Source organism: Pongo abelii, chromosome 9, assembly GCF_028885655.2.
Source record: "Pongo abelii isolate AG06213 chromosome 9, NHGRI_mPonAbe1-v2.0_pri, whole genome shotgun sequence".
Classification (NCBI taxonomy): domain Eukaryota; kingdom Metazoa; phylum Chordata; class Mammalia; order Primates; family Hominidae; genus Pongo; species Pongo abelii.
This window is the reverse complement of record NC_071994.2, coordinates 56,846,931-56,873,198: the sequence shown is the minus strand read 5'-3', so window position 1 is coordinate 56,873,198 and position 26,268 is coordinate 56,846,931. Positions and strand designations below refer to the sequence as shown.

Sequence of the window (26,268 nt, the reverse complement as noted above, 5' to 3'; positions counted from 1 at the left end):
AACATATATGTGTGTGTGTGTGTGTGTATATATATGTCCAAGAGTAATGAAAACATGTTACTGCAGAAAGACTGGTCCAATAATGTTCATAGGAGCCTTATTCATAATTAGCCAAAAGGTAGAAACAAACCAAATGTCCATCAACAGGAGAATGTTTAAACATGTTGTGGGATATTCATACTGGAATACTGGAAGGTTACTCAGCAATAAAAAGGAATGAATTCCGGATACATGAAACAACCAGGGCTGATTTACTCATTTGGCATAGTAGGCACAGTTCTGAGGCCTGTGAAAATAAACTTATAGGTGGAAGAAAATGTTTTAGGTGAAAGAAATTGTCATATTCATCTTTATAGCAACATAGTCATAAGACATAATTTTTGATTATATAAATAGTTTGTCATATTCATCTTTATAGCAACATAGTCATAAGACATAATTTTTTATTATATAGTGTGTGTACATAAAATAAAGGGGCTCATGAAGTGCTTAGGGCCCATAGAAATCATAATGCAGGCCTACAAACAAGAATAAATATTAAAATATGTGTTAAGCCAAAAACCTGGGACACAAAAGAGTACATGCTGTACTCTTAAATAGAATTCTACAACAGGCAAAACGAATCTATGTTGATAGTGACCAGAAAGTGATTACCTCTGGAGTGGGGAGAGATTGCCAAGAAGGGAATGAAGGCACTTTCAGGGATGGCAGACATGCTCTATATCTTGTTTTTGGTGGTGGTTATTTAGGTGTATATACAGTCTTCTAAAATCATGGAACAGAACCTTTAGGAACTGTACATTTTATTGTATATTAATTATGCCACAATTTTAAACAAAGAAAGGGGAAGAATAGACAGTAGGGTACAATGAAAAATTTCTGTGACAGATTTGATAAATGAATTACTAGGACAGTGTTTGCTGACAAGGTTTAACATTGCATTCTTGTAGAAAAGCTTTAGGAACTCAAAGGGAAGAGTCCAGGCACTGTGACAGGCCAGTGGGGAATGAACCACACTGCTCTGTATCAATCAAGCTTTTTTATTGCAAACAACAGAATATATCTGGTAAGCTTATACAGCACAGGAATTTATCAGAAGAATAACAGGAAGTACTGTATTCACAACAGTCTCTGAAAACAGGCACAGGAATTTAAGACAAGATCAGACCATCAGATGGCTGGTGGATTATATGATGCCATAATCCTATACCCTTGCCCCACCCAACCCACATATATCTCAGGCCTTCACTGCATCTTTTCATTACTCCTCCAAAACTGAAAACCTATGTGTGAACCTCTGGTTGGCTGAGCCTAGGCAAGCCTACATATAATAACTCCCACGGAGATGGAAGAGGGAATGTGTTTCATTGGCTTCTAGATGTGAGGTGGGGCCCCCAAATGACTGATGTTCCCAACAAAACCTGAACAATCTGAAATTATTCAGATTTCTGTTTGTCATTCTAACCTCTGTTCAGGACTTCCAAGATCCAGGACAGGCCCAGTGTAGATACCTGTGTCCCAAACCACTGATCTGGGCTAGGAAGCCTGAATCACAGGTGTGGAAGGTCACCCGGGTTCAACCATCTAGGTGACGAATTAGGCCAGGACCTGGGCAGGGAGACCAATTATTCTGGGGAGATATGATGAGAGCTTGAATTACATGGGAGAAATATTTGTAAGGCAGATGGGATAACAGGACTTGATAAGTCTGTAGTGTGGAAACGCTAGAAAAGAAAGGAATCAAAGGAATCCTGATTTCTGACTTGACAGGGTAGAAGGAGGTGTGTGTGTGCGCGCGCGTGTGTGTGTACGTGTGTGTAGGGACAGTGACACCAAAGAGAGGCTAGGAATAGGTTTGTTTTATTCCTGTTTGGGGTGGTTGTGTGGGCAGGGTTAAGTTTTTGACGTGGTGAATTTGAGATGATGGCCAATGTACAATTGACATTCCAGCTGGGGGGTCCATTGAAGATCAAGTCTGGCAAGTCTATTAGCTGGGGCCTGGGTGAGCTGAGCCCAGCAGGTGAGGGAAAACGCGGGAAGAGGTTCTTGCAGATTCCTGACTTAGGAAGGGTCGCGGGTCCGCGCACGTGCTCTCGGGGTCACCTTCCCCGCGCCTGTGAGGGTGCCGGGAGTTCGTCCCCAGGTCCCGCCCCTGTGGGCGGGGCGAGGCAGCGTCGCCGCGAGGCCACCCGGAAGACCAAGCCGGGTAGGCGCTGTCTCCGTCGCCTCCAACCCCCGGGGCCGACCAGGGAAGGTGGGATGCTCTGATGGCCCGGCCTGCGGCGCTGAGCGCGGCGGCGGCGGCTGCTCTGGTGGCCGCCCTGCTCCTGCTGTGTCGTGAGGACCCGGGGCCGGGGGCTGGCCCCAGGTAACCCCTCCGCGTATGGGACCGAGCTGGGCCAGGTCTCCTGGCCGGGCCGGGGATACCGTGGGGGATGCCCAGTGATGCCAGCAGCTTGTGGCACCTGGGCGCACCCTCCAGCTCGGGCCCCTTCCGATGGGTCTGCTGGCTCAGGTGCGGGAGATGGCCGGGGAGCCGCGCCCGGCACGTGACTCAGCACTTTCCCCAGAGCCCGTACTGCGGAGAACAATATCCTCCTCCCTAACAGATAAACAGCCCTTGTTCCTCGGGGTAAGGACGGGCAGTCCCCTGACACCCTAAGACCGGCACCTGTCGATGTTATTTCCCCAGCATGGCCGAAACAGAAGCACTGTCGAAGCTTCGGGAAGACTTCAGGATGCAGAATAAATCCGTCTTTATTTTGGGCGCCAGCGGAGAAACCGGCAGAGTGCTCTTAAAGGAAATCCTGGAGCAGGGCCTGTTTTCCAAAGTCACGCTCATTGGCCGGAGGAAGCTCACCTTCGACGAGGAAGCTTATAAAAATGTGGTGGGTATTTCAGCTGGGACTCAAATGGACCCCCAGGATTCTGCGAGGTGAACATATTTCATTCCTAAAGGCTGAATACTGCCCTGCCAGTGGTGGGGGTAGTGAAAGGCCATCAAAACTTGGCCAAGATTGGTCTGTGAGAGTCCCTCCCAGAAGTCTGACGCCTGGATTGTAGCCCAGGTGTGCCTCCCTCCCGCTCATTTTGTGGTCTTGGGCAAAGCCCTTCTCTCCATCTGCAACCCTATAAAGCTGGGTCTGGGTTGTAATGGGGGTGGGGGCTGGTGAGACAGAAGAGCACTGTTTTCAGGCTGTCTTCTAGAGGCAGCCCTGGTGACCTTGAGAATTTTCTCAGCCACTTTGCTGATTTCGTCAACCTGCGCACTTCACACTAATATTGTCAGGGATTCTGAAACTGCTTTGCAGAGTGAGAAAGGTCTATGGCAGTGAAAGGTGGGGTTATTCACTTACAAGAATTTGCCCTGCCCGACTTCCCAGGCTTGAGTCTGTAAATCAGATAGTCCCTTAACTCTAAGTTAAACTTTTTTTTTTTTTTGAGAGGGAGTCTCACTCTGTCCCCCAGGCTGGAGTGCAGTGGCACAATCTCGGCTCAGTGCAACCTCTGCCTTTCAGGTTCAAGTGATTCTTCTGTCTCAGCCTCCCGAGTAACTGGAACTACAGGTGTGCGTCACCACTCCTGGCTAATTTTTGTATTTTTAGTAGAGACAAGGTTTCACCATGTTGGCCAGGCTGGTCTCGAACTCCTGACCTCAGATGATGCTCCCCCTTCAGCCTCCCAAAGTGCTGCGATTATAGGCGTGAGCCACCACACCCAGCCTAAGTTACACTTTTATGATTATAGGAATGATATACCAGACTTCTGTCTTGTCATGACCCCCTAAATATCACAAGCCTGAGTTTCTTGGAGATTCTGTTCTTTATTTAAAGGGAATTATCTGTGAACTGCAACAAATTAACGTAGTGTGATCTCAAGACACCACAGCTGCAGAATTTGGCCCCACAGGTTTCATAGGACGAACATTTCAAATAATAAGCCATCTTGCAAATAAATGTTCTTGATTTTCGCAGGTCTGTGTTCAGGTCATGGTGTGAATGCCTTTGGTCCATCAGGACTTGTTTATTTAAAACAGACATCTTTGCTCAGGCTGAGGCAGATGTGTTCTCACTGGTTTCATGGGCTGTGTCAGATATTCATGGTAATTAGAAGCTGAAATTGAAGGCTGGGCGTGGTGGCTCGTGCCTGTAATCCTAGCGCTTTGGGAGACTGAGGCAGGGGATCTCTTGAGGTCAAGAGTTCCAGACCAGCCTGGCCAACATGGTGAAACCCCGTCTCTACTAAAAATACAGAAATTAGCTGGGCGTGGTGGTGCACTCCTGTAATCTCAGCTACTTAGGAGGCTGAGGTGCGAGAATCACTTGAACCCAGGAGATGGAGGTTGTGGTGAGCAGAAACTGTGCCACTGCACTCCAGCCTGGGTGACAGAGCAAGACTCTCTGTCTCAAAAAAAAAAAAAAAAAAAGAAAAAAGAAAAGAAACAAATTGAAATCTGTGTTTTGAGTGTCGAGTTTTGGTGGCACATCTGTTTGACTAGGTACTTTGTGAAACCCTATTTTTCTTTTCTTTTCTTTTTTTTTTTTTTTTTTTTTTTTGAGATGGAGTCTCGCTCTGTCACCCAGTCTGGAGTGCAGTGGCTCAATCTCAGCTCACCGCAAGCTCCGCTTCCTGGGTTCACGCCATTCTCCTGCCTCAGCCTCCTGAGTAGCTGCGACTACAGGTGCCCACCACCACACCCGGCTAATTTTTTTTGCATTTTTAGTAGAGATGGGGTTTCACCATGTTAGCCAGGATGGTCTCGATCTGACCTCGTGATCCACCCACCTCAGCCTCCCAAAGTGCTGGGATTACAGTGAAACCCTATTTTTCTTTAGCGTCATAGGCAGTTCCAGAAAAATTCTTTTCAGAGTTGACGGTAAGGATGGAAACCAACATTTTATCTGAGTTCTTGATGATAGGAATTTATCATGCTTTCTTTTTTAAGTTATACAGCAAACTTATAAGGTTAGATGGAGGTTCTTAAACTTCTGTGTGCATGAGAATTAAGGTGGGTGCTTGTTAAAAGTGCAGATTCTGATTCGGAACTATTGGCGTGGGATGTAGGAATATGCCTTTTTATTAAGCACTCCCTGACTAATTATAATGCAAATGGTTCATGGATTGGACTGAAGGAAAGATTATCACCCCCATTTTACAGCTGAAAAAAAAAAAAAAAGCTGTAGTGTATGATGAATAACTTGCCCATAATTACATGCCTAGTGAGTAGCAAGCCCAAGATTTGCAGCTAGGTCTTCTTTAAGATGCCAAACGGCATCTCTTGCCCTCACATCACACCTCAGTGGTCTCCTTCCTGGTAAGCTACACACAGGTCTTTTATTTTTACAGAGAGAGATTATAATCGAACCTGACTTCAGAAATCTGGATCACTCCTAGTCCAGTTATATAGACTGTGGACATATGTGTGTGTTGTTGATTTTCAATTGAGGTTCATTGCTTTTTGGTTGGAGAAAAGGAATTTGTAAAATTTGATGTTAAGTGGACAGGCCTATCAGTAATGTTCTGTAACTTAGTCTTTAAATCTAGAGGGGGTTTTTGGTCTGTTGTTTAAATAACATGAAACTACATACAACTGTGTCCTTGCCTAGAATCAAGAAGTGGTGGACTTTGAAAAGTTGGATGACTACGCTTCTGCCTTTCAAGGTCATGATGTTGGATTCTGTTGCCTGGGTACCACCAGAGTGAAAGCTGGGGCGGTAAGGAAGGCGTATGCTCTTTTCCCTTTTTGCTGGCCAGTAATATCAAGGATTCTTTTCTTGCTCACTCTTTTTCTTTGTGCCTGTTGCAATGTTTAAATGTGAATAAGCCTTTATTGTTTAAGATTCTATATGCTGCACTAACCTTTGGTATCCTTTTAATAGTACTGATAAGTTTGTCTTTCAAAGTAACCCTTGAGTTCAGGCCCCAGTGCTGGAGATGTCGTAAATATTTACATGATTTTGCCTATTGTGATTATCACTATCACTACATCCCCTGACTAAGGGAAACCATGATGTCTGAGTAAAACTGATTGGTTTATGCTGTTAACAATCAGCTTTTTTCCCCCTTAATAAATGTTTGAAAATTTGAAATGTTCTGTCTCACTTGAGTGATTTGCTTCAACTTATTTTCATGTCAAGTTTTAAACTTCTGGAATAGAACATCAGAACACAGGCACGATTCAATCAGCCTCCAGCAATGACTCAGCCTTCAGCGATGATTCAACCCCACGAATGATTCAGTCTTTACTGACGCAAAAGTCTTTTAACACACATTTTATTTTCTTTTTAACGGTGTTCTAAATTGAGTCAGCTCCTGTCCAGAAGTCATAGTTTACTACATAGTTAGAAGTCGGAGTTTACTACATGGATTCTGGGCAAATATTAATGCAGGTACATCTTATTTAATTTATACTTTGACTATAGTTTATTCCTCTGGCAGAATTTACATGCTGGAGCTGAAAAAACCTGCACATTCTGCATATGTATCCCAAAACTTAAAGTAAAATTTAAAAATATATAATAATAAATACACAAATAAAACAGAAGAAAGTGAAAAAAGTAAATAAATAAATAAAGTCGGTTAGCCCAGGCACAGTGGTTCATGCCTGTAGTCCCAGGAAAAAAAAAAAAGAAAAAAAATATATTATGACTATGACTCTGCCGTGGGAACTCTCCTTAGGTTTATAAGCCAGACCCTTTCACCTGAATCATTAAGGGAGCATATAGTGAAGAACTATTCATTTATACCAACCGAGTAGTTAGACTCAGATGTATTTTCTGGGCCTCCTTGTGATGCAAAGAGTAATTCTATGTATGCTTTCAATCAAGATGTATTTCCATATCTTCTGCAGATCTGCATATCTGTCCTAGAACACAGCTGGGATTTGAGCTCTGTGATGGGAACTATGGATTATAGAGAAGTTTGACTTTCCCAGGAATTGGCACATTATCTCTCCTAGAAAGGGTCATGTTCCTGCTTAACAGTGGATACAGTCTTTTCTGTCCCAGGCACAGTCACAAGTGGTGTGCCCTCCAAAAGCATTGAAAAACTTTTGTTCCAGGACACTGCAGGTTTGTCTCAAGTGCCAACCTGGTTTTGGTGGTGAGTCAGCAAAACAAAATGCTGCATTAGGCATAGAAGGGTTGATTTTCATGACATAAGGCAAATCTCATTATAGGGTATGCCAGGGAAAAGTCTAAACTGCCTTCTGTGTTCAAACTGGGTAATGCAATTTTAATCAGAGGAATTGTGTGTCTTCACTATCCAGAATTTTCTTTTTTAATGGGGTTGGTTCTCCACCTCTCAGGCTATTTAATACCTTTTGTTCTCCTTTAAAATCAATTTGGAAAGATAAAAGTAATTAACTAGTAAGCAAGAATAGACTAATGAGCCTAGACTATTCACCTAGCTTAGAAATGAATTAGGACTTAAATGATTTAAGAGGTTAGTGGTGGAAAGCAAGCTGACACTTATACCAGAAAAGTGTTTTGTTTGTTTTGGGGGGCTTTAAAAAAAAAACGAATTTGGGCTGTGTACAATATAAAGTTGGGAGGTTGTGATAACTTCAGCCAATATGAAAGAGGTGACAGTTCATACGTGGCTAAGTAACGATAGTGTTTTAAGTGGGGGTTGTGGATTTCCAAGCTTATCCCAGCTGGTGTTCTGGGTCAGCAGCCCTCTCTGAGAAAAGAGTTCATTGGGTGGTTTATCATATGAGTACTACAAAGCTAGTGGCAAAACTAGCACGCTTCACTAGGGATTTTGTAACTGGAACACCCCATATATTGCCTTAGCAGTCTGGGTTTCCAGCAGAGAAACTTCAAGAAATTCAGCGTTTTTGTCTCAGTATTGAGATCCTCTGAGTAGGTGGCTTATTTCCCTGTAATGTTCAGTGTATTAGTTTGCTAGGGCTGCCATAACCCAAGTAGCTTAAACAACAGAAATGTATTGTCTCACAGTTCTGGAGGCTAGAAGTCTGAGATCCAAGTCTCAGCAGGCTGGTCAGTGCTCTGAGGCTGAGCCCTTGAGTTTCAAGGCTCTCTCCTTGTCTTTTAGATGGCAGCCTTCTCTTTGTGTCTCTTTATGTGGTATTTTCCCTGAATACCTGTGTCTATGTCCACATTTCCCCTTTTTGTAAGACCACTAGTCATACGGGATTAGGGACCACCCTATTTAATATGATCTCAACTAATTACATCTGCAATGAACTTATTTCCAAATAAGGTCATATTCTGAGGTAATAGGGGTTAGGAGTTCAACATATGCATTTTAGGGGGATGTAATCCAACCCACAAAATTCAGTATACTCAGGTTTCTATTGACACTGGTTCTAGGAAAAGGTCTATTAGCTTTCTTCAGCTGTTTGGAAGACTATTTCCTTTAACAGTAGCTGGGTAGATGCTAATCTTCCTTTTCATATTCACAGAACATAGTTGTTCAGTCAATGCACTGGCTCCCTGACTTGGCCCTGATCCAGATCTACTGGATCAGAATCTGTGAATTTGGAAGTTTGGAATCTGTATTTTTAGCAGGCTCCTTGGGAGATCCTGATGCAGTCAACCCTGTCCTTCTTGTTGAACCTGCTTTCAGGAGGCATTGGGGTGTATTAATTCTCCTCACTTGCTGGTTTTCTGGGTACTGTGGTCCTAGATAACCTTCACCTTGCTTTAGTGAGTAACTTGTTTGCTAGTGAAGATCAAAATAGCCTTTGAAAACCAGATCTGTATTGTCCCGGAGAGAGGCACAAAAACTTAGAGATGCCAGTGAGAATAGTTCATTTCCCCTTATTTGTATCAAAAGAGGGATTTGATTAGTGAATTCAAGGTGGTTCTATGTGGTTTCACCTTTTCATTTGTCTCCTCACCTGGTAGTAGTAGGCTCCAGAAGTCCAGGTTCTTGTTTTCTGTTGAGTGGATGATGTCATTAATGTGATTAATGTGGCTACTGTGACATTTATTAGGCATCTCATGGCCCATCTCATTAGAATCTTATGGCTTCTGGTTCTGATCTGCTCTTCTAATTCAAAGGTTTGCAATACAGCCTGCCACCTGTTTTTGTACAGCCTGTGAGCTAAGAATGTCTATATATATATATATATATATATATATATTTTTTTTTTTTTTTTTTTTTGAGATGTAGTCTCGCTCAGTCACCCAGGCTAGAGCACAGTGGCACAATCTCGGCTCACTGCAAGCTCCGCCTCCTGGGTTCACGCCATTTTCCTGCCTCAGCCTCCCAAGTAGCTGGGACTACAGGCGCCCGCCACCACGCCCGGCTAATTTTTTTTATTTTTAGTAGAGATGGGGTTTCACCGTGTTAGCCAGGACGGTCTCGATCTCCTGACCTCGTGATCTGCCCGTCTTGGCCTCCCAAAGTGCTGGGATTACAGGCGTAAGCCACTGCACCCGGCCTATATTTTTAAATGGTTAAAAAATTCAAAAGAATAATGTCATACCACGTGAAAATATAAAAACTTCAAATTTTAGTCTTTATACATAAGGTGGTGTTGGGACACAGCCATGCTCATTACTTTATGTATTATCTGTGGCTGCTTTTGTGCTATTAATATAATGGTAGAGCTATATAGTTGCAACAGAGGCCTGCAAAGCTAAAAATAGTTACTGTCTGATCCTTTACAGGAAAAGTTTGCCCACCCTTGTTCTAATCTCTGTTGTTTTATTTGATGTCTAGGAGGGGGCTTGTGAAGTGGTGAGATCCTAGCTGGTTCAAGGGACCCAGATCACAGGCCCTGTTTGGTTGCCAAGTAGCTATGGAGCCTGGAGTTTGCTGGTTAGCTTTTGGAGGCCACTGCCTCCTTGTCTGTCAGAAGGAGGTGACCAGTGAACCCACCTTCCTACTGCAAAATTCTTAAACATTTTTCTGTTTTTTTTGAGACAGAGTCTCATTCCATCACCCAGGCTGGAGTGCGGTTGTGTGATTTCAGCTCACTGCAGGAGTGCGATTTCGGTCACTGCAGCCTCCACCTACCCAGCTCAAGCAATCCTCCCACCTCAGCCTCCCAAGTAGCTGGGACCACAGGCATGTGCCACCATGGCTGGCTAATTTTCGTATTTTTTTTTTTGTAGAGACAGGGTTTTGCCATGCTTCCCACCCAGGCTGGTCTTGAACTCCTGGGTTCAAGTGATCTGCTTGCCTCGGCCTCCCAAAGTGCTGGGATTACCATGAGCCATCACACCTGGTGTGGAAAATTCTTTGACTCTATGAAACACAGAAGAAAGAATATCCAATTGGAAAACTTTTTCAAGAACATATAGATTGACCCAGGAATCCTCAGTATCTGCTTGATTTTATTTATCTATCCAGAACTCCTTCTCTAACCAAGATCTTTCCCCTACCATTGAACATCAAATATGGAGATGCCCTCCAGGACACAAACAAAAGGTGCCTCAGATTATACCATTTGGTATTTGTCAGCATCTTTGTTTTCTGGTCTAATTTATAGGGTTGGATTGAAAGGGAGTGAAGGAGAAAGAACCTGAAGCAGAAATAGGGCTGAGTGGGACCTTTACAGAATGATAGATGCACCCTTCTTGGAAAAAGATCCCCATGATTTACTTTTTTATAAATTAATTAATTTTTTAGAGACAGGGTCTCACTGTGTTGCCAAGGCTAGACTCAAATTCCTGGGATCAAGCGATCTTCATGCTTCAGCCTCTTGAGTAGCTGGGATCACAGACCACCGTGCCTGACCCCATGACTTTCTTGAGTCGTTTAGATGTGCTCACTTGTCCTATCAGTCAGCACTGAAATACTATACCTTGTTAGGATGAGTTGTTCTGAAGCCAGAATGTTGTTTTTAGTTTTCAGGCACTGGTAAAGAAGATTAGAAGAAATACTTAGTAGCTTTGGATTTTAGTAAGACTTAAGAGTCGCTGGAGAATCTGTTGCCTTTGATGTTGTGGAGCCTATGAGGATATCTCTACTGAGTGTAGTATACTGTGTTTATTCTTTTTGAGAGGGTGCTGGGAAAGGACTTTATAGTGGGAACTTATTTAATTAATTCCTTTTTCTAGAAGGGACTCAGATTCCTAGCTTAGAGCAGGACACATTGGCTATGGAATCATAAAGACAGAATCACATGTGGACTTAATACTCTCAGAAGAGATGTCTGTCCACATGGTTAGGGAAACTAAGTACAGTTTTTCTAAAAATTGTGTTTCTGAGATATGAAATAGCTTGCTTTAGTTAGTTTTTCTGTTGTTTTTTTAATCGAGCTATTGGAGAACAACAAAGGGCATGGATAAGATTTTAGAGATCGCTCCTTTCATCTGTAAATAGAATCTTCCTCACTCCAGAGAAAACTGGTGTGTGATACCTCCTAGTCAGTCATCAGGACCCATGCTTCAGTTTGATTTTTAAGTCTTTGAAAGCTGTTGACCCTTTTGCTTTTGAGTTTCATTCACCAGCTAAAAGGCCACGCCATCAGGGTGACGGAAGTGAAATTCAAAATTTAGTGGGCTTGGAAAAACGCGTATTTATAATGAGCTTGAAGGCTCAGAGGATTTGTGAAATCGTTTTGGATTAACAGCCATTGATTGCTAATAAAACAATATTTAGCTTTGTCCAGAGAACAGCAATGGAGAAAGGTATGGGCACCTTGTCAACAGGCCCCATTGAGCAGGGATGATGGGCTAAGTGTGGGGGTCTCTGCAGCAGCGTGGGTGCTCGTCCTTCAAGGAGCGGTTGTCAGTTGTTAGTAAGGCGGGTGAAAGGAAGGACGCCAAAGTCTGATGGCTGGGGTGGTATTGATGTGCCTTAGCTGACTAATCAGATTGAAAAAGTCCCATGGTATTTATGTCACTTTAATTTTCATCAAACAATTGGAGACGACAGCACTCTATTAAGGAGAGGTTGATCCAGAACTAAAGCCAAATAAATTAGGGTCTCAGTTTAATCAAATTATCCTTTTACTGGCTCTGGATTAAGTGAGAGAGACAGCGTCGGTCCGGAGACTTGTGATTGGCTGAATCTTACCCTTATTTTTAAAGAAACGGATGAAAGAAAAAGTATTTTAACAGACAACTATAATAATCCTTCCGATCAGTCTTGCTAAAACAACAACAACAAAAAAACTGAATTTATTTCACTAGTCAACTGTGTCATTTTGTTGTGAATAACTAACCTGTCATTAAAATCAGAGTTCTGGTGAAATGGCATAGGGAAGAAACAGATGTGGAAGAAAAATTTAGTGTTTTAGAATTTTTCTATGTAGTTTTGGGCTGTTTCTCTTGGCATACTTTCAGCACATCTAAAGTCTCCATTTGGAGAATGGCTCTGAGGGTAATCACTTCTCTCAGGATGTGCTGAGTATTAAAATTGGTTTGCTTTACACTGATTTCAAAAGCAACAGCATGAATTTGAGTCGGTATATAGACAGCATGGCAAGTCCGTTGTTCAGGATTGAGTGTCAAAGTATACAACAAAAAGTATAGAAAAGGAGATGGTGATGACTCGTGAGTAAAGAGGTAAGTTTATATTACCCATAAACTAAGGTAGAAAAAGTAAGGCAGAAAAATAACACTGTCCTCCAGGTGGTGGATATAGTTAAAAATGTACTTGTGAGTGATGGGAAAGGAGGATGAGGAAGGCTTTTACAGTAATGGTAATGTTCTATTTCTTGATCTTGGAACTGGTGGCAGAGCATGTTCAGTTTATGAAAATTTATTGAGCTCTATACTTATGTTTACTTTTATGATACACTTCCATACAAAGTTAAAAAATCTGCATGGGCGTATTGTTTTAAAATTGAATTCTGTATTGGTTTCCTATTGCTGCTTTAATAAATTCCTCAAATTTAGCAGCTTAAGACAACACAAATTTATCATCTTAGAAGTCTGACACGGGTTTACCTGAGATAAAATCAAGGTGTTGACAGAGCTGCATTCCTTTCTGGGAGGCTGTAGGACAGAAACCATTTCCATACGTTTTTCAGCTTCTAGAGGCCACGCCCATTCCTTGGCCTGTGGTCCCCTTCCCATCCTCAAGGCCAGCAACGTGGTAGCCGAGCCCTTCTTAGGTTGCATTACTCCAGCCTGCTCTTCTGCCTCATTCTTTTACTTTTAAGGGCCCTTGTGATTACATTGGGCCAACATGGATAATTCAAACTAATCTCTCTGTTTCAAGGCCAGCTGATTAGCACCCTAATTCTAAACACTGAATTTCTAAAACACTGAATTTCTCTTCCACATCTATTTCTTCCCCTCATGCCAGTTCACTAGAACTCTGATTTTAATAATGGGTTCGTTACAACAAAATGACACAGTTGACTAGTGAAATAAATTCAGTTTTTTTGTTGTTGTTGTTTTAGCATGATTCATCTTGCTTCTGCCTAAATACCATCTGTGATGGAATTCCCCCTTGTCATGTAACATGACATATTCACAAAGATTAGGATGTGGGCATCTTTGAGAGACCATTATTCTGCCTACCACAATCACGGATTAGTCATTTTCATTAGCGAGAGAGGGTGGGAGATAAAAAAGGAACATGGGTACAGTGAAAAGAGCACTGCTCAGAGTCCAGAATCTGCACTCTGCTCTCGGCTCTCCCACTTCCCAGCTAACAGTTCACCCGCCCACTGGACCTTGGTTCCCGTCTACATCATGAGGGGACTGGATGTGGTATTTCCTAAGGTACTTTCTAATATTCTATGAAAGATACACATTGCCCTACCAAATAGAACATTTAGAATCAGTAACTACTGCAGAGCAAATTTTTAATTAAAAAAAAATCAGGCTGGGCGCGGTGGCTCACACCTGTAATCCCAGCACTTTGGAAGGCCAAGGTGGGTGGATCATCTGAGGTCAGGAGTTCAAGACCAGCCTGGCTAACATGGTGAAACCCTGTCTCTACTAAAATACAAAAATTAGCCGGACATGGTGGCGTGTGTCTATAATCCCAGCTACTTGGGAGGCTGAGGCAGGAGAATCACTTGAACTCAAGAGGCAGAGGTTGTGGTGAGTGGAGATCATGCCACTGCCCTCCAGCCTGGGTGACAGAGCAAGACTCTGTCTCAATCAATCAATCACTGGGGCAGTAGTCCAGTCTTCAGATTTGGAATTCCTACTACTCTAAGACCTCATTCTGTAATTGTGACTACCTATGAAGTTCAGCTTCAATAGACTTTAGACTTGTCTTCAGCTGTCTTGGGTTTGAAGATGCCAGAATTTATGGTGGTCTCAAGAGACTGTTACTCCTTGGAATTCCCTTTTCTGGGTAAAGGTGCATGCTTTTCAGTTAGGCCCTGGAAGTGAGTCTATATTCTGTTATTTGTGTCATTCTCTTCCCTCCCCCTTTTATTGCCACTTAGTTCTGTTTGTTTATGACTGGATTTACCTTTTCTCTGCTTTCATTGGAGTTTTGTTCATTCATTTTTGGAGCATCTACCATATGCTGGACATGTGCTGATGCTGAGAGATAAATTAAGAAAAAGGACCCAGCCACTGCCCTCACTGGACTGAATCTAGATTGGGTGTCTCCAAACACTTTTGATTAGAGACCCATTAATAAAAACGTTTGAGGATGCATTCTTTACTAATGTGTGAGGTACATTGTAAAGCATACACAAAAATTGGGAATTAAATAGACTTTGTTCTCTTAGTGCCTGGGGAGTGTCCTCACCCACACTCAGAGACCCTACCACATTAGAATTGACACAGAAAACAGAGGAGTGTAAAGTTGTAAAGTTATTAAGACAAAAAAAAAGTTCTGGCTTAAAAGTAGTTTCTCAGCCTGATCTTACTGTTCCCTTTGTTCTTTGCAGATTTGTTTGGTGTCTGTGTTTCAATGTCATTGTCCTTGTTTCCTTATTGCAGTCCAGCCTTGCTGCTAAAGCTGGTATGTCTATCCAGAGGACCAGACCTGGAGCCTTTCCCAGAGTCTAAGCCTGACTTTCAATGTATTGCTTGGACACATTTTATTTAGATCTCCATCCTTCCAGGCCTCCCAGCCTGCTACCCAAGCCAAGCAGTAATCTTTAAGATGAACTTGCTGCTTTTTGGAAATAACTCATGTCCTTTTCCCCCTTAGGAGGGATTTGTTCGTGTTGACCGAGATTATGTGCTGAAGTCTGCAGAGCTGGCAAAAGCTGGAGGGTGCAAACATTTCAACTTGCTATCCTCTAAAGGAGCTGATAAATCAAGCAATTTTTTATATCTACAAGTTAAGGTTTGTGCAAGTTTCTGTTTTTCATACACTTTGGAGAACCCTAGCTATTTGGCAGTACTAAAGAATATAAAATATTACATAATACAAAAAACATCAAATGCATCATATTATGCGTTTGTATGGCTACGGGACTGCAGGAATATATTTGGTAAACAGGAATGATTTGAAAGGTAATTTCCAATGTCTTCCTCTCTATTAATTATCCAGCAACAAATGGAATGAGATATGGCATCTCCAGCCTTGACTGCCAGCATGGCAACTTAGCATTGGAAGAGACTTGGAGGCAGTGATTCTTAAACTTTTCTGTCAGTTTCCCTAATGACTGAGAGGAAAGAAGAGCTTTTATTTGTCTAGAGATTTGGAGAAATCTATCCTGAAGCAGTATTCTAGTTACAAACTCAACTTTCTTTTCTTTTTTTTTTCTTCTTTTTTTTTTTTTTTTGAGACAGGTTCCCAGGCTGGAATGCAGTGGCATGATCTTGGCTCGCTGCAGCCTCTGCCCCGCCAAGTAACTGGGACTACAGGCACGAGCCACCATGCCTGGCTAATTTTTGTATTTTTGGTAGAGATGGGGTTTTGCCGTGTTGCCCAGGCTGGTCTCAAACTCCTGAGTTCAAGTGATCCGCCCATCTCAGCCTCCCAAAGTGCTGGGATTACAGGTGTGAGCCACTGCGTCTGGCCTCAACTTTCTTAAAAGTCTTACGTTTTATCTTTTAAAAATTTATGCACATTTTGCTATTCTTAGTACTATACATATCCCTGTTTATTTTAATTTGAAAGGTTTCTATTAACTTACCTTTGAATTAAATTGATGCTGCTGGAAGATAGGCATGGCTTTGTCTTTGTGTGCCTCCCATTGCACCCCAGGTGCCCACAGTTTAAGCAGCAGAGCCACAGAGGTCATTCAGCCATAGACTTTTCCTATGTGAAGTCCTTTTACAGAAGTTCATCTCGCTTCTGCTTAAATATCTCCAGCACTACAGAGATTACTATCTCATTAGCCAACTTTTTCTATTTTGGGTCAGATCTACTTGTCCAAACGTCTTTACCTTGAAGTGAAATTTATTGCTATATAAATGCAAATTGTTATCAGTTCTGCCTCTTAAATTAACAAAAATACGTCCAGTCTTTCTTTTGCATTGTAGTTTTTAAGACATTTGGAGATTATGGCCTCCTTAATTGTATGTTTCCCAGGCATAACACCTTTAAGTCCTTGCACCATTCTTTATGGGTTCCTGTGTCTAGCTCCTTCATGACTGCATCACTTTGCTAAGGGTGAACTTTGCAGTGATATTGTACTGGAACTGCAGTGGGAGTACTATTCATGCTCTGAACACTATGTTTTTTTTAAAAAAATAAGATATAAGATTGTTACTATTTTACCAAACATCCTTATTATGTTGTTGGCTCATGATCAGCCTGTAATAATAAAATTTTCCACATTTTTCTCACATGGCTTATAGCTGATCCATATCTCACCTATCCTAAAATAGTATTTTGAACCAGATGAAGATCAGTGAGCCACCAATGAAATTACATGATGAATGGAAAAGTTTCCACTTAATTGTCAGAGTTTAGAACAATTCTTAAAAGGAAAAAAGCCTGTTTTTCTTTTTTTTTAGAGTCAAAGTCTTGCTCTGTCACCCAGGTTGAAGTGCAGTGGTGTGGTCACAGCTCACTACAACTTCAAATTCCTGGGCTCAAGCAATCTCCAGCCTCAGCCTCCTGAGTAGCTGGGACTACAGGCATGAGGCACCAGGCCCAACTTGTTTTTCAAAATACTGACTTATGTGGGTTCTGAGAAAGGTTATCAAATAGGATTTTTGCCCTCATTAGCAAGATCAACATTTATACCTTTTAGGAAAGAAAATATATGTAAGATATTTCCTCATTGTTAAAGATAAAGGCATTATTACTGACTCACTGGGTTAGTAATCATAATAATGATTTAACCAGATTTTTAAAAAAATAGCTAACATTAAATGAGCCAGGCAGTATTCTGAGGGCTTTTATGTGCACTTGTGTGGAAACAGGTACTGTGATATTAAGACCACCAGCTGTTGGCTGGGCATGGTGGCTCACGCCTGTAATTCTAGCACTTTGGGAGGCCGAAGTGGGAAGATCACTTGAGGCTGGGAGTTTGAAACCAGCCTGGGAAACATGGAAAAACCCTGTCTGTACTAAAAATACAAAAATTAACTGGCACAGTGGTGTATGCCTGTAATCCCAGCTACTCGGGAGGCCGAGGGCAGGAGAATTGCGTGAACCCGGGAGGCAGAGGCTGCAGTGAGCCGAGATCACATCACTGAACTCCAGCATGGGAACAGAGTGAGACTCTGTCTCAAAAACAAAACAAAACAAAACAAAAAACAACAACAAAAAAAACACCAGCTGTTAAGCGGCAAAGCTAGAGCTTGAACCCAGGCTGTCTGATTCCAAGGCCTATGCCACTAGCTATTAAGTAATGAATAGCCTTTGTCACTAATACATGCAAAAGGGACCCAGCAGAGATTGGACCATGACAGAGCCTCAGCAAATATTAAGGCCAATACAATGGAAAGACACTTCTGATTTCACTGCAATTGGCCTGCATTACCTGCAGCCTGGGATTATGAATTAGATTAATAAAGGACAGAAATGACAACCAAATGATCCAACCCAGAATGACACTGAACAATATATAATTGCTTTTACAATTTGGAAAGATTATCTTTCCAAAATAATCCTTCGACTATTGTGTGTAACATTCCTAGTATTTATTGCTTATTTTCTCAGCCTCCATGTGTGTATGAACTCCCCCGCCCCACCCAATTTTAGAAACTCCTTTATTGTTTAGGAACATTTATTCTACTCATTGAAGTTTCAATTGCATTCATTCATGGTGGGCCAGCTCTGGGGGCCTGGATCAATCATGTGCTTTATGAGCACTCTGCTGGTGCTGTGGGGGGACGTGTCAGGATGTGGAGCCCAGAGTACTGGATGGGCCTCATTTCCTCTGTTCTCAGGGTTTATAAGCTTTGGTTTCCTCATCTGTTCAGGGTGAAGGTACACTTTCCAGACATGTGACATTTTATTATTGGGTATCATCCTTGACCTCAAGGAGTTTATAATCTGCTTGTATTGGGGGATCCCCAAAGATACCCCCAAGTTTGGTAATTCACTAGAAGGTTTCATAGGGCTCAGCATATAGTCATACTCACAGCTACAACTTATCGCATTGAAAGGATATAGGGCAAAATCAGCAAAGGGAAAAGGTGTGTTGGGTGAAGTGGAGGAAAGTAGGTACAAGCTTCCAAGAGGCCTCTCCCCATAGAGTTTGCACAGGATGTGCTTAATTTCTCCAGCGATGAATGTTTTCTGCCAGAGAAACTCATCTGAGCCTAGGAATGCAGGGTTTTTATGGGAGCCAGTTACATAGGCACCTTGGCCTAGCAAAATTGCAGCCCTCCAGAAGAAAGGCAAGTTTTCAGCATAAACCACATTGTTTGTACAGACAGTTTAGGCATAGTACATGACCCTTATCAGATAGAGAATGGTGGGAACACACCGAAAATCCAAGTTTGCAAGCACAAGCCAGGGGCCAAACTTGCAACAGGACTTTCTAAGGAAGCAGTCTCAGCCTGCTATGGTATCTCTTTTATGCACACTTCTAATAGGGACAAATCTTTTAAAAAGCTAAGAAATGGGCCAGGCGCAGTGGCTCATGCCTGTAATCCCAGCCCTTTGGGAGGCCGAGATGGGCGGATCACGAGGTCAGGAGATCGAGACCATCCTGGCTAACACGGTGAAACCCCATCTCTACTAAAAATACAAAAAATTAGCCGGGCGTGATGGTGGGTGCCTGTAGTCCCAGTTGCTCGGGAGGCTGAGGCAGGAGAATGGCGTGAACCCAGGAGGCGGAGCTTGCAGTGAGCTGAGATTGCGCCACTGCACTCCCGCCTGGGCAACAGGGTAAGACTCCATCTCAAAAAAAAAAAAAGCTAAGAAATGTGTGTACACATAAAATCTTGTGTATGACTGTTCATAGCAGCATTATTTATAATGGCCAAAGAGTGGGAACAACCTAGATGGCCATCGACTGATGAATAGATAAATAAAATGTGATATATTCATGCAATAGAATATTATTCAGCTATAGAAAGAAATGATACATACTACAACATGGGTGAACCTTGAAAATATTATGCTAAGTGTGAGGAGACAGTCACAAAAGGCCACAAATTATATGATTCCATTTATATGAAATGTCCAGAATAGGCAAATCTATAGAGATAGAAGGTAGATTAGCGGTTGACTAGGTTCCCAGAGGGTAGGGTATGAGGAGTGACTGCTAATGATATGGGATTTCTTTTCAGGGTGATAAAATATTTTAAAACTTAGATCGTGATGAAGGTTACACAGTTCTGTGTATATACTAAAAACCACCTATTAAAAAAAAAGAACGGCCAAGCGCAGTGGCTCTCGCCTGTAATCCCAGCACTTTGGGAGGCTGAGGCGGGTGGATCACTTGAGGTCAGGAGTTCGAGACCAGCCTGGTCAACATGGTGAAAACCCCATCACTACTAAAAATACAAAAATTAGCCAGGCATAATGGCGGATGCCTGTAATCCCAGCTACTTGGGAGGCTGAGGCAGGAGAATTGCTTGAACGTGGAAGGTGGAAGTTGCAGTGAGCCAAGATCATGCCCTTGCACTCCAGCCTGGGTGACATGGTGAGACTCTATCACAAAAAAAAAAAAAATACATAAATAAATAATTAAAATTAAAAAATTTTAAAAAAGAAAAAGATATTTAAAAATAGCCACTTAAATGTCTGTGATGAGACAGGTTAAGTGCCAATTGAGTGGTACACACAGGCTGAGAAGGAGGCGTGCGTGACTGTGTGGTAGTTCACAGGCCTTTGGAAGTGCCTGTGGGCTGAGCTCCTCAGGCATTTTGTTTCCAGAGATGCCTGCCATGAAAATGCATGCTTTATTTAACAAATTAGATTTAAAGCATTATCTAGATGTAATCTGTCTTAAAATTTTGTGAGGTTTAAGAAGTGAGTAATATAGTGAGTCTATGGTTTTCTGACCCACTGGAACTACCTATAAACCAAAAAAACGTTAGTGTCTGCTAGCATGCAACATGAATTCTGGACTAAATAGAGGATATTCTTTTATGATTGTACTAACATATGACTTACCCTCTCTGAATCTGTTTTAATATCAATGAAGTGAGAGGACTGACTATGCAGCCATTCACTCATTTAGTGGATCTTTTAAATGCAAGACTACACATCAGGATTAAATGATCTCTTCCTTAATTTCCAGACTCTTTGGTACCTAAAATTCTAGATAAGGATATTTTGAGTATTGAGATCTGCAAAAGCAGATTATCTTCAAAACCACAAATTATTCTCTCTTAAACTTCACACAGGTGAGCTGGTCTCGATTAAATACTGAAAATGTGTTTTTTCTTAATAGGGAGAAGTAGAAGCCAAGGTTGAAGAATTAAAATTTGATCGTTACTCTGTATTTAGGCCTGGGTAAGTATAATATTTATACTGAATGAGAGTATGCCACTGTTGGTTAATCCCTAGATACTAATTTTTCATTTGGAAAGGCTGACAGCTGAAATATCTAAGATATGAAAGACATTGGCTAGAGGTAGATTGCTTCTCTGAAGGACATACCTTTTTGCTTAGAAAGAAAGGGTAGATGGTGGGGCCCGCTTCAGAATAGTCTGGAACTTCCTGGACAGCATTTGCTGCCTTCTTAAATCCTCTTCATGTGCCAAATAAAACCTTACGTCTACTGTATTAGTCTGCTCGGGTTGCCATAACAGAATACCATAGATTGGGTGTCTTAAACAACAGAAATGTATTTTCGCACAGTCTGGAGATTGGAAGTCCAAGATCAAGGTGCCCTCAGGGTTGGTGTCTGGTGAGGCCTCTTTTCCTGGCTGGCAGACAGGCCACCTTCTGGCAGTGTCCTCACATGGCCTTTCTTCGTGTATGCAGAGAGAGAGACCTCTGATGTCTCTTCTTCTTATGAGGACCCCAGTCCCATCACACTAGTCCTATTGCATCCTTAAGACCTCATTTAACCTTAATTACTTCCCTTAATGCCTTATCTTCAAATACAGACACATTGGGGATTAGGGCTTCAACATTAGAATTTTGAGGGGATACAGTTTTGTCCGTAATGCCCACTGTGGTCTCCGTGCAATTTACCACCTCTTCCTCTGCTTTTCTTTCTTTTTTGCTTTCATTTTAGAGTTCTGTTATGTGATAGGCAAGAATCTCGCCCAGGTGAATGGCTGGTTAGAAAGTTCTTTGGCTCCTTACCAGAATCTTGGGCCAGTGGGTATTCTGTACCTGTGGTGACTGTGGTTAGAGCAATGCTGAACAATATGGTGAGACCAAGAGACAAGCAGATGGAACTGCTGGAGAACAAGGCCATCCATGACCTGGGGAAAGTGCATGGCTCTCTCAAGCCATGACCACACTGGATAAATGGTTTTTATTGTCAACCTTAACACCCATTACCAAATCGGTAATTTCAGGGTCTAAAAAAAGTCAGCATGTTTTAACTTTGTTGTTTTACTATCCTCAGGCATCCATTCCAATCAAGAAATGATGGTGCTCTGCATTCAGTGGTTCAGAGCCTGGTTATACATATAGATCACTCAGGGAGCTTTGGAAAAATAAAGATTTGTCAGCCCTATCTCAAACTTGAATCAAAATTTCTGGGTGTGGGCACAATAATCTATAATTTTCTTTGTTTATACTTCCCCTGATGCCACTGGTTCTGATGCCACTGGTTGGGGGGCCTGCTTTGAAATGCTTATCTGCAGAGTCACAGCAGCCATGAAAACCTTATGACCGTGCAAATGAACTCTGCTCTAAAATTGTTGACATTCATGTCTCTGAGTTACAAAAGTGCTAATTCACTACATGTAATTGTGTAAGTAAACACTGTGCCTTTACTACTTCTTTATGTAATAGAAGTTGTATACCTAAGCTTATATAATACATAGGGAGGATTAAATAAAGGAATAAAGATGAATGGACAACTCCTGGGTGCCTCTTAGATTGCTTGAAAATGCCCATGTAGTGTGATTATGCAGCATTTCAGCCTATGGGGTGATATAATAGCAGCTAATATTTACCAAATGCTTGCTAAGTACCAGTCTTTACATGTGTTATCTGTGCTTTAACCCTCTTATAAACTATCCTTATAAAGTGATACTATCATGTTCATGTCTTAGATGGGGAAATGAGGCTCACTGTGGTTAAGTGCCTTGCTCAAGAGTCCAAATCTGAAGAACTGAAGCGAAGAAATGGCAGAGTCAGGATTCTAACCCAGGTCTGCCTGATCCCATAGATCGTGTTTTTAAGCACCCTGCAAGAGCACTCTGTTCCCGTATATTTCCAGGTAGTTCCAGTTGATTGTTACTACATGTTGTGGATGAACAAAATCAAAATATTTGGGTTTCTCCATTGTTCTAGTGATTAATCACTAAATGTTCACATAGCCAGTAAAATTCTATGCCACTAAACTTTAAAGTGCTCATGCTGCTGCACTTTAAAAATTAAGGCAAAGGAAGATGCAGAAGGAAGGGTCAAAGCCAAGAGGAACATATACTGCAAATTTCCATCATGGAACAAAAGATGTTAATGTAACTTGTCTTAACGTCTGCACCAGGGAAGCAAAGTGATTCAAGTGATTCAGTCAATTCTTTCAAGACCTACTGTATGCCAAGTACATTTCAAGCTTCAGTATACACTGGAGGATAAAGGCCATTCTCCTTAATTTGGAGTGTATATGCTTAGAAGGGAGAAGACATTCCCAGTGTCAGTCACCCAAAAAAGAGGCATATTTTAGGGCAGGGTGGGATATTGAAATGTGAGCTTTAGAAGGAAATGAAATATCTTCCTTCTGCCAGGTGGGGTTCCCTGGGAGTTGGACTTTGAAGAGCCTAAATGTGTTGTTTCGGTGGTGAAAAAGCATGGGCTGAGGATATGTTGAGGCCTCTGGGCTCTGAAAGCAGCTAAACCCAGTGGCCTGTTTTAAGTTATTCTCCTTATATCATTTCCTTACTCACAAACCTTCGAGCAGGTTTCATTCAACATGTTATTCTGGTCTCAGTAGTGATGTGGGATAATGAGGAAGGGTCTGTGTTCACCTTTGGAGTAGAGAGAAAAGCAGCACTCTCTTGAGCTCTGCATTGTGGTGAGATAGGAACTTACTAAGGAACAAGACTCTGGCCCAATCACTCCTCCACAATGGGTGTTAACTTGTTTTATTGTCAGCACCGAATGGACTGGGTGTTCCATTTAGTACTAAGGGATTCAGGAAGTTTTCCACCAAATGTTACACAGACAGAAAAAGTTTATGTTGGAAGGATGAAGGGAAAAGTTGGATGGGCCCAGGTAATCAAAAGTGTTCATTAATTCATTCAGCAAATGCTTATTCAGTGCCTCTTATGTGCCACTGAGCACACAGGCACTGGGGATGCATCCATGAACAATGACTCCAACTCAAGAGAGCCAGCAGCTATTCTGGCAATGTCCTAGGATGTAAGAAAGCTTCAAAATTAATATTTGGGCCGGGTGCAGTCAATCACGCCTGTAATCTCAGGACTTTGGGAAGCCGAGGTGGGCAGATCACTTGAGATCAGGAGTTCAAGACCAGTCTGACCAACATGGTGAAACCCTGTCACTACTAAAAATATAAAAATTAGCCAGGCATGGTGGTGAGCACCTGTAATCCCAGCTACTTGGGAGGCTGAGGCAGGAGAATCGCTTGAACCTGGGAGGTGGAGGTTGCAGTGGGACAAGATCGCACCACTACACTCCAGCCTGGGCAACCGAGCAAGACTCTGTCTCAAAGAAAAACAAAAACTAATATTTAATGGATTCTGTCCTCTAGGAATTTACAATTAAGGGAGAGAAGTACATTTAGAAGTACATTTAGCAATAATATAAGGCATCATTTTTATTCAGTGAATACATTCAGTATCTATTAATACTATGGGTCAGGCCACATATTATGTGCCAGAGAAATGAAAGTAAAGAGACATGGCCCTTACCCTTATTGTTCAGTGCTGTGGGGTATCACCAAAAAAGAAAAAAAAAAATCAAGTAAGCAAATGGTGGGTGCTAAGAAACTAACAGGATACTCCTGAAATAATGGTGGAAACTATTTTAGAAATGGCCTGAGGAAAGTGTTTCTGGTTGAGACCAAAGAGACCTACCCATGTGTAGAACATTCAATGATTAGCAGTAAATAAAAGGCTTAAGGGTGGGACCCAAGGTGAAGGGTTCCATTGGAAAGAGGCAGGATTATGCAGGGCCTGATAGGCCAATTAGATAAACTCTGCTAGAGCCTGGGGCACTCCCTCCTAAGAAAGAATTCTGGGCCGGGCGGTGGCTCACGGGCAGGTGGATCACCTGAGGTCGGGAGTTCCAGACCAGCCTGACCAACACGGAGAAACCCTGTCTCTACTAAAAACACAAAATCAGCCGGGCGTGGTGGCACATGCCTGTAATCCCAGCTACTCTGGAGGCTGAGGCAGGAGAATCGCTTGAACCCGGGAGGTGGAGGTTGCGGTGAGCCTGAGATCGTGCCATTGCACTCCAGTCTGGGCAACAAGAGCGAAACTCCGTCTCAAAAAACAAACAAAAAAAGTTCTATGGTTTGAATAGATATAAGGAAAGGAAGAAAGGGAAGTGGCATGAGGCAGGCAGGGGAACATTTGTATTCTTCCCCACACAGCAGCCAGAATGTTACTTTCTCAACACATCTGAGAGCATCATTCCCTGGCTTAAATAGTTCAACCATTTTCCATTGTTGAGGACAAAGTTAACACTTATGTCTGAGCACTTTACATGTATTAACTCGTTTTATCCTTACTGTAGTTCTGAGGTTAGTGCAGGGTTTTTTTTTTTTTAAGATGGAGTCTTGCTCTGTTGCCCAGGCTGGAGTGCAGTGGCACAATCTCGTCTCACTACAAGCTCCGCCTCCCAGGCTCAAGCAATTCTCCTGCCTCAGCCTCCCAAGTAGCTGGGATTGCAGGCGCGTGCCACCACACCTGGTTAATTTTTGTATTTTTAGTAGGGACAGGGTTTCACCATGTTGGCCAGGCTAGTCTCCAACTCCTGACCTCAGGTGATCCGCCCGCCTCAGCCTCCCAAAGTGCTGGTACTATAGACGTGAGCCACCGTGCCCGGCCCAAGTGCAGTTATTATCCTTGTTTTGTATTTGATGAAACTGAGGCAGAGAGAGGTCGAGTAACTTGCCCGAGATCACAGTTACAAAGTGACGTGGGTAGGATTCAAACCCAGCAGGCTGCCTCTAGAGTTCACGTTCTCACTTAACCAAAGATTAAAATCCGTTTTGGGGGGTTTGACGCCTATCTGTCCCTGCAGTAGACCCACCCTGGCCCATGCGGTTCGTTCCCTCTCGCCAGCTGCACCCCCTCCAAGACATAGGAGCCCAGAAACCAGCCGAGCCTCCAGCGTTTGGCCTCCTCCGCCACCAGAGGGCGTCATGGGCCGATCGCCCCTCCGCTAACCGCTCATCCCAGGAAAAAGGGGCGCACAGAGGACAGGATGCCAACAGCAAAACCGCAGCGACGTCTCTCTGCCTTGGGGCTCAGAGCAGATGGCCGGGACCTCCCGCTAACGCCTGCCGCAACCCAAGGAGGAGACAAAAGTCACCTCCCGGGCTGCAACATTAACCGTCATCAGCGCGCCTCTTCAGCGAACTGCGCCAACCCTGCGGCAGGAGGAGGCGGAGGCCCCGCTCTTGCCCCGCCCCCACCTCACGTGACACACACGGCGCCTCGAGGCCGGAAGCGGTTGCGAGCCAGCGCGCGCGCTTCGACGTTCCCGGCGGTCTGCGAAGTTTCCGGAGCCCCGGTCCCGCCGCGGGTTCGCGCTTGTGCTCGCGCTCGTTCCCGGAGACGGCGGCCGCTGCGCGCGCTCGTTGCCCAACCCGGTCCCCGCCCCCAGACACTCCGGGCTCTCGGGGCACCACAGCCATGTGCTCGTTAGCGTCAGGCACTACCGGTGGGTACCCTGGCCCCTCAGCACCCG

At 43.0% G+C, this 26,268-nt stretch overlaps 2 protein-coding genes across 11 annotated transcripts in view; both read left to right on the top strand.

Annotated features, from left to right (window-relative positions):
* Positions 1-2,110: 2,110 nt before the first annotated feature.
* HTATIP2 (HIV-1 Tat interactive protein 2) lies at positions 2,111-22,241 on the top strand. 3 transcript variants are annotated; one of them, XM_054525822.2, is made up of 6 exons: positions 2,111-2,206; positions 2,693-2,888; positions 5,607-5,714; positions 15,049-15,186; positions 20,651-20,712; positions 21,443-22,241. In XM_054525822.2, exons 2-6 carry the CDS (start codon positions 2,694-2,696, stop codon positions 21,666-21,668), a joined length of 729 nt encoding a protein of 242 aa, XP_054381797.1. In that variant the 5' UTR covers positions 2,111-2,206; position 2,693; the 3' UTR covers positions 21,669-22,241. The 3 variants fall into 3 exon arrangements, with proteins under 3 accessions (XP_054381797.1, XP_054381796.1, XP_054381798.1); XM_054525821.2 differs by having other exon boundaries at positions 2,157-2,368; XM_054525823.2 differs by having other exon boundaries at positions 2,181-2,254.
* Positions 22,242-26,001: 3,760 nt separating this feature from the next.
* PRMT3 (protein arginine methyltransferase 3) overlaps positions 26,002-26,268 on the top strand; it is a 127,614-nt gene continuing 127,347 nt past the window's right edge. For 3 of the 8 annotated variants that reach the window (XM_054525812.2, XM_054525815.2, XM_054525814.2), the window contains exon 1: positions 26,039-26,241. In XM_054525812.2, coding sequence (XP_054381787.1) covers positions 26,214-26,241 — 28 coding nt within the window. In that variant the 5' untranslated portion in view covers positions 26,039-26,213. Of the gene's footprint in view, positions 26,242-26,268 lie in introns of all 8 variants that reach the window. The other 5 variants (XM_054525818.2, XM_054525813.2, XM_054525819.2 and 2 more) reach the window with 5 other exon arrangements.